Raw genomic sequence first — 8,506 nt, 5'->3', positions numbered from 1 at the left:
AACACAATGAATAGTTCAGGGGTCTCTGGGATTTTGAAATGGTCAAGAAATTCTTCATCTTCATCTTCATCTTTCATTCTTCCAAATAAATATCTTTTAGATAAGCGACCAGGCAAAAATAACTTGATTGTGAAAGTTCGAGAGAAACTGGGATACGATCAATATTATAATAACAGAAAAGAACAAATTTGAACAGAATTTTTGAAGTTTCGATCTGTTTGGAGGTGGTATTACAACAAAACGCTGGTCGGCGATCGACCAATCAGATTAGAGGAAAAGACGTTGAGCGGAAGTGTGGGCGGAGAAAAACAGAACACAAGCCAAAATGGCGGCGACCATGAAGAACGTGGAAGAAATCCGAAATCGAGTGATCCTGGGAGAATTTGGCGTAAAGAATGTAAGTCTGTTTTTCTTAAATGTTTTTAATGTCACACGACCCTCAGGCTGTGAGTCCAGGTGAGGTTAGACCCCCTCTGACGTGGCTGTCACCTCATTTTAGACGAACGGAGCAGTTACTGCATGATGAAGCTGAAAACATTCAGGCTCATGTCATTTAACTCCAATATTTTATGTTTGTGCCATTTTTAAAACATTCTAACGATGATCCAGAGCTGCTGTTTGGACCCTGCTCTTTCGTTATTAAAAGTTATTATCAGAGGCTGAGCTCTTATTTTGAAAGGTTGGATGTAGAAACAGGGCGGATCATGTCTAAATAGTTGTCTTGTGTGGTTACACTTCTTATTTATGACTGTGAATGTTCAGAAAAGGATTAATGGATGAGAAGATGACCCCTCTGTATCAGTGATGAACAATTATCTTTAATATACTAAAAACATGAGTGTCAAAGAGACAGAGTAGACCCTGGCACAGTATCAACATAATGTATGAGCTGCCTTAGTTTTACTTTTCTACCATTCAGCAGAAGCAAGAAAAAGATTTTCTATAAGGACATCAATGAAGCCAATTACCCAGAAACCATTGCAACATTAATACGAAAGAGACATAATTGTTTGAGCTTTAACTTTGTTTTCATTCACCTCTATAAAGTCAAATACACACAAATACTGACATGGTTAATCAAACATTTATGGAGTTAAATTTAAAACTTTAAGGGTGCCCACATTTGTCCACATTTCATCTACCTAAACCACTGGTTCTCAACTGGTGGGTCAGGACCCAAAAGTGGGTCACGGTGCTGTTTCCAGTGGTTCACGACCCGGACCTGGGACAAAAAGTCTCCTAGCCTATGAAGTTTATTCTATGTAAGTCTTTGACAGTAGAAATGAAACCTAACAAACAGCTTGGCAGAATAGTTTCTGAATTATTCTGAAGTTTTCATTGTGAATTTATCTTTGAAATCTTTGAGGAATTTTCCCTGTAAAGTCTTTCAGGAAACTTGAAGTTATTCTCCCTAAATTTTTGGGATTTACTGGAATTTTATTAGATAAGATAAGAGACCTTTATTGTCTTTGCACATCAGGTATACAACGAAATTGCAGTGCTTCTCCGGCCAGTGCAGCAGTGAGTAAATAAATAATAAGTACAATAAATAATAAAGGGAATGAAAGGATTCATATTAAAACAATCAGGTAAAAGTAAAGTGTAACATGGTTCTACAGGTGACATACATTAGGACGCATTCAAGGTTCTTATATTCCAGGGAAAGAAGCTATTTTCAGTCCTGCTGAATCCTGAATGTGTCACAGAAATGTTTGGAAATCTTCTGCAATACTACTCAGGAGTAGTTTCTTCAGTCTTTTTTGTCACACATGCACAGTCTAATGGCCAAACAGCGCTATTTAATAGAATAGATCTGATTTTTATAAAATATTAGAAATTTGCGTGATGATTAGTCATTAAGGGGTTAATGGTGGGTCTTTAGGGTAGACCAGTTGAGAACCATTGACTTAAACTACACTTTGGAAAGTGTAAATTATTTTACAGAATGGCAGAGCTTCTGTAACTCTTGAAAATCTGTGGTAAGGTGGGTCAACCTCAAAGCAAAGCAATGCACTAATCAAGAATATGCAGTATGCAGCTTTTAGAAGCACCTCAAGTCACGGCCGGGACTCTAACTCAGTGGATAACTTCACCCATGGTGCAAAAGTGGAGAGTTTTGGGATGTGATGTGGAATCATTCTCTCTTAATGTTCTAATACTGTGGAGTCAACAGAGGTGGGAAAAGTACAAGAGTATTGTACTCAAGTAAACTTACAGGTACTCTCATTAAGACTTAAAAAAAATAGAAGTAAAAGTACTGATTTCAAAATGTACCCAAAAGTACCCCAAAAAAATACTCAATGACAGTAATTTGAGTAAATGTAATTAGTTACTTTCCACTCCTGTTTAAAAGGACTAATAGAAAAGGGAGTTGGACCTGGAAATACAAAAGAGTTAACAGAATGAATGGATGTTCATTCTATGCCTCTCTAGGCATGGAAATTATTTATTCTTTTAAAATTCATGCACTCATGCAGATGTTGTCAAACAGATGAGTAACTGCATGGAATGATTGTGGTCAAAATAATTGTAGTTATGGTTTTACCATAACAGGCAGCCCTATCAGAGGGTGCGTGAAATTAACCTTAAAAGATCCCAATGTCTACAGACAAATAATGGTATGTGCTTGTTAATTGATTGTTTTTTTTAGGTTCATACATCTGATTACCCCGGAAACTACCCTGGCTATGATGACCACTGGGATATGCAGAAATTTCAAAAGGTATATTTCTGTCATCACTCATGTGAAAGTGTTAAAAATATTATTTATGGGCATAATGCAGTTTCTATAGTTCCAAACCTAACACTAAAATTAAATGCAGAATTGTTTGTTGCTTTTGTTTTCTATCAACAGTGCAATGGAGATATGCAGCTTAGAGTTGGTTTTGATTGTTATTATATAGTAAAAATAACGTTGGGAAATTATTTTTTAGCTTTTTTAACCCTAAGGATAAAAGCTGTGAAAATGCTTTCAAAACTTAGAATTCTTTTGAAAAATCCATTGAATGTACAGATGTTAAAGAAACCTAAAACAGTTCAAGCATAAATCACATTTTTTGCATGAGTTTCCTCTTTGACTTTATTTTCTTTGAAACATAAATCTTCAAAATCCACTATTACCGAGTATTTTGACTTCTGACATCCTGCTAAGAGAAGCTCTGTTCTCTGTTACAGAACTTTAGAGTCGACATTGTACATCTGGATGAAAACAGCATGGAGTTTGATATGGTGGGAATCGATGCAGCCATCGCCAATGCCTTCAGGAGAATCTTACTGGCAGAGGTAGAGTTCATCCAAGCATTTTCCTCTTTTCAATGCCACTGGTGTCTCATTTAACTACATACTACTGATCTTAACATCCATCCAGCCATCCATCCACTGGACCATTTTTTAAAGTGAAGTTTGTTTCCTTAAAGATATTTTGCTTACCTTTCTTGGTACTTTGTTGTCTTTGTTTGTAGGTTCCTACCATGGCAATAGAGAAGGTGTTTATCTATAACAACACATCCATCGTCCAGGATGAAGTTCTCGCCCACAGATTAGGCCTCATCCCCATCAAAGCTGACCCTCGCCTGTTTGAGTACAGGAACACTGGTAAAATATCTCACTAAATCCCCACAGAGCTCCCACTATACAGTGTTGCACAATGAGCCTTTCAGAACAGGGTTGTGAAATGTTAAATGCATTTTTAATATCTTCTATTATCTCATTGATTTAAAACATATATATATATGAACATGTAATTCCATTTTTTTTTCATTGGAAAGCAGGCAACAGGCATTTTAAAGCTGTGTCACTGAATCTAGCTTCTTGGAGCAACTTATTCATCGATACAGAATAATAAAAATGTTCACAGTGCTAGGGATGGACTCACCACTAACACTACAGAGTTTTACTCATTTATTTACACATTGTTTGTTGCAGGTGAAGAATCTGCAGAGGAGGAAGGTTCAGAAATAGACACAATTCAACTGCAGCTGAAGATTAAGTGCACCAGGAACCCCAGAGCCAGCAAAGACTCCTCTGACCCCCGGGAGCTGTATCTGAACCACATGGGTAGGTTTCAGGTGAAGCTGTATGAACAAAGCATTACTGATGAGGCACAGATGTCTTAGTGAAGAAAACATTTCTGCCATACAAGGCAATAATCTGATTCTAAAATTCTCCCTTGTCCCAGTTTATTCCAGCGACATAAAGTGGGTCCCTATAGGGAACCAGGCAGATGTGTTTGCAGACTCCAGCATTGGACCGGTGCATGATGACATCCTGATAGCTCAGCTACGACCAGGACAGGAGCTGGACATCATTATGCACTGTGTCAAAGGAATAGGTAAGAGCTTTTGCATGTCCCTTTAACCCTTTACAACCCAAACACAGCACTGGCAGATGGCTGCTCAACATGAGTCTGGTTCTGCTCGAGGTTTCTGTCCAGTCAAAGGATGTTTTTCCATGCTGCAGTAACTCAGCTAGATGTCACTTTTGCTGAGCTCCTGGTGGATTAATGATGGGTCTGTATAAATAATATAGACCCTCTCTTCTTTATTGTGTGTTAAGATATAACTGATAATAATTTAGCACAGTGCAAATAAAGATTGATTGATTGTAGAAAAAAGAGCTGGACCTCCTAAGTGCAGTTGATGCATCTTAAAATCTAAACAGTTTATTTTACTTTTCCTTGAAAGTTTCTACCATCTTTTACTCATCTTAAAGCATTTGCTAATGCTTGAAATAAGTGAAAAGGTAATTTCATTCTTTGTTGGAGCCATGTGTAATTACGAAATATATATAATCTTCACCAAAAAAAATCCCTTCTAGTGCATTTTCTGGAGGGTTGTGCCAAGGGTCCTATGACAACCATCCATTTTCTATAACTCTTATCCCATTGGGGGTTGCGGGGGGCTGGAGCCTATCCCACCTGTCATTGGGCGAGAGGTGGGGTACACCCTGGACTGGTCGCCAGTCAATCACAGGACTGACATACAGAAATGACAATGACTAGAACTGGCAGGGAGTGAGGGTTTCCCTGATATCTGAGTCATGCAGGAGCCAAAATAATGAAAATAAAAAGATTCAGATTACTTTAGTTTGCACTTGAACACAGCCAAAAAGTCTGCTTGGGTTAAGTCATGATGTGAAAACAACAATCGAGATGGGACTCCCCCTGGGGGGCACCACAAGACTTCAGGGGAGTCATGTAACCAGAAACCATAAATAAAGGTGCTTTGCTTTGCCAGTTTGTGAACAGATTTAGTTACTACAGAGACCATACTAGAACTGACTGTTAAAGTTAAGATTTTCATGCATCAGTCCTGATGATGCTCAACAGCCACAGTGTTTAATTTGTAAAGATGTACAAGATAATAAAAGCATAAGGCGATGTAAACCCTGGGGTCACTAACTGAGACATTAAGTGCCATAAACACTAAGACAGCCTCTGCAGGTTCAGGTTTTGCTCAGACATGATCAAAAACAGGAACCAGGTAAGGCTGAAGGTGGAGGATTATCAGCAGTAATGCAATCCTGCATAAACTGCATGGATGCAAACTCGTTGCCCCAACTAGATTAGAAAATTATGAAACTAAGTTACTGATTGCATGGGTAGGATGGATGTTTAAAGACATATGCAGACCAAAAAAATCAAAAATATGCGATTGTTAAAAATGTTTAAGATGAGACATAAATGTCCAAAACATCATTTTAAAATTTTTTAAAATCTTATTTTTTATGGGGGTAGGGTTCCATGAAGTAAATTCTTTTCTCTTAGGGGAAGCTCACTCTCCCACACTTAGAAAACCCCTGATCTACCACACAAGCATTCCAAAGAGCACATCAAACACCCCCTTTTTTGAGTTTGGAAGTCACTCCTTCCTGCATTTATTTTATAGTCTGCTTTTTTCTGCTATGTATTTTTAAAACACTGTTCTGTGTTCAGGTAAAGACCATGCAAAGTTCTCTCCAGTAGCCACAGCCAGCTACCGCCTCCTCCCTGAGATCACCCTGCTGGAGCCGATAGAGGGAGAGAAGGCAGAACGTCTAAAGCGCTGCTTCTCTCGAGGAGTGATAGACCTGGAGGATGTTCATGGTAAGAATGGACGAATTTATTTATTTATTTATTTGACCCTGAGGGTGATGATTAAGAAGCAGGAAGTACATTTAAAGTTTGGAAATTGATATGATTTACTGTTGAGACCAAAAGTTAACATACACTGTATAAAAAGACACATAACCATTTTATTTCTCACTGTCCGACATTAAATCAGACTAAACTTATCCAGTTTTAGGTCACTTAGAATTACCAAAATTATTTCTATTTGCTAAATGCCAGAATAATGACAGAGGGAATTTTTTTAGAGATTTATTTACTTTTGCCAAAGTCAGAAAATTGCATATACTAAGATTACTATTCATTTAAACAATTTGGGAAAGCCTAGGTGATGATGTCATGTCGAAGCTTCAGATAGGTTAATTGACAACAGTTGAGTTAATTGAAGGCACACTTCAAACACACACATCTAAAGAAATCAGCCAAGACATCAGGAAGAGGATTGTGGATCTCCACAGGTCTGGTTCATCCTTGGGTAGTATTTCCAGATGCTTGAAGGCGCCACATTCATCTGTTCAAACAATTCTACACCAGTATCAACACCATGGGAATGTCCAGCCATCATAGCGCTAAGGAAGGAGATGGTTCTGGGTCCTAGAGATGAACGTGCTTTGGTGCCAAATGTGCATACCCTAGAACCAAAGCTGAAGACCTTGTGAAGATGCTGCTGAAGCTGGTCAGAGAGTGTCGTCATCCACAGGGAAACCAGACCTGGACCCACATGGGCTGAGAGGCTACTCAGTGAGGAAGAAGCCATTACTCCTAAAGCAACATAAAAAAGCCAGAATACAGTTTGTATATGCACACAGGGACAAAGAGCTTAATGTTTGCAGACATGTCCTGTGGTCTGATGAGACTAAAGTTGAACTGTTTGATCATAATGACCGTCGCTACATTTGGAGGATAAAAGAGGAAGCTTGCAAGCCTGTGAGCACCATCCCATCTGTGAAGTATGGGGGTGGAAGTATCATGTTGTGGGGGTATTTTGTGTTTTGGGACTGGTGCACTTCACAAAATAGATGGCATCATGAGGAAAGAACATGATGTAGATATATTGAAGCAACATCTTAAGACATCAGCCAGGAAGTCAAAGCTTTGGTGCAAATGGGTCCTCTAAATGGACAGCGACCCTGAGCGTACCGCCACATTAGTTACAGCGTGGCTTAAAGAAATCAAAGTCAGTGTTCTGGAATGGCAATCACAAAACTGTGATCTCAATCCTAGAGAACATTTGTGAGCAGAGCGATTATAATCAAGGGTTATAGATGACTAGGGAAATCTAGATACTACAGGATAACCTTCTGATTGCAGTGTTAAATTCTACCGTTTATTTGACTGATTTCTGCTGTGAGATCTACATTTCTGCTTCAGTAATCCTATGCAATCTTTTTTGTCTGACTAAAGGAAAGAAGGTTGCCAAAGTCGTGAACAGTCGTTTGGACACATGCAGCAGGGAAGTCCTTCGACATGATGACCTGAAGAATATGGTGAAGCTGGGGAGAGTGCGAGACCATTTCATCTGTATGTTGATAATTCTTGATCATCTATAAGTCATACTGATTCTAAGAGCAACTCCTGTTGTTAACATGATCTTGACTTCAGGGTATTAACTTGAACTTCAGGTTTGTAAGTGTGATTTTAGCATTTTAAGTTAGCCTTTTAAAACAGATGCCCCTTTTAATTATTACTACTATTATTCCAGTAACGCTTTATCAACTCATGGACCGGTTTCCCTTCTTTCCTTCTTTACAGTTACTGTGGAATCTACCGGCATCCTGCCTCCAGAGGTCCTGGTTACAGAGGCTATCAAAGTCCTCATGACCAAGTGTCAGAGGTTTCTAAATGAACTGGACTCTCCTGGTGTGGAGTAAAACAATGACTGAGCACAGATAATCTGACTGACAGCCCTGTCAAGGCTTGAATATGATACAATGCTCTCAGTGGAATTTTCTGTTAAAGCTTGGCTGTACCAATGAAACCTATGCTGAGTTTAAAAAAGCAGGTTATGTCCTGGTTGTTGGACTTGCTTGTAAGTATGTATATACTTCTGTTTGTCTGCTTTTGTGTACCATTCTTTATTCCTGTAAACTGATTTTTTTCATTAATAAAAAAACAACAGTACACAATATTCACTGCCAAAATTAGGGAGCACAAAGGAGCTTATGGAGGCAGTTATCAAACACACACATAAACATGACTGATGCAATCCTTTAGTGTTTGGTACCATTTTAGTAAAAGATATTATGCAGTATGAATATCCATCCATCATCTTCTGGGTCACAGTGGTAGCCGGCTAAACAAGTCAACCCAGACATTCCTCTTCCCAGAGACACTTTCCAACTCCTCCTGGGGGATCCGGAGGCATTCCCAGACCAGGGAAACCACCTCAACTCGCTCCTTTCG

General features: G+C 38.8%; 1 protein-coding gene across 1 annotated transcript; it reads left to right on the top strand.

Annotated features, from left to right (window-relative positions):
- The first annotated feature begins 309 nt into the window (after positions 1-309).
- Positions 310-8,229, top strand: polr1c (RNA polymerase I and III subunit C). The gene is made up of 9 exons (XM_041789856.1): positions 310-397; positions 2,651-2,722; positions 3,175-3,282; positions 3,462-3,594; positions 3,925-4,056; positions 4,178-4,330; positions 5,933-6,082; positions 7,508-7,624; positions 7,856-8,229. Exons 1-9 carry the CDS (start codon positions 326-328, stop codon positions 7,972-7,974), a joined length of 1,056 nt encoding a protein of 351 aa, XP_041645790.1. The 5' UTR covers positions 310-325; the 3' UTR covers positions 7,975-8,229.
- Positions 8,230-8,506: the final 277 nt, after the last annotated feature.

The sequence above is a fragment of the Cheilinus undulatus genome, linkage group 6, assembly GCF_018320785.1.
Source record: "Cheilinus undulatus linkage group 6, ASM1832078v1, whole genome shotgun sequence".
NCBI classification, from domain to species: domain Eukaryota; kingdom Metazoa; phylum Chordata; class Actinopteri; order Labriformes; family Labridae; genus Cheilinus; species Cheilinus undulatus.
Note: the sequence above shows the minus strand (reverse complement) of the source record. Positions and strands in the feature narration are given on the sequence as shown.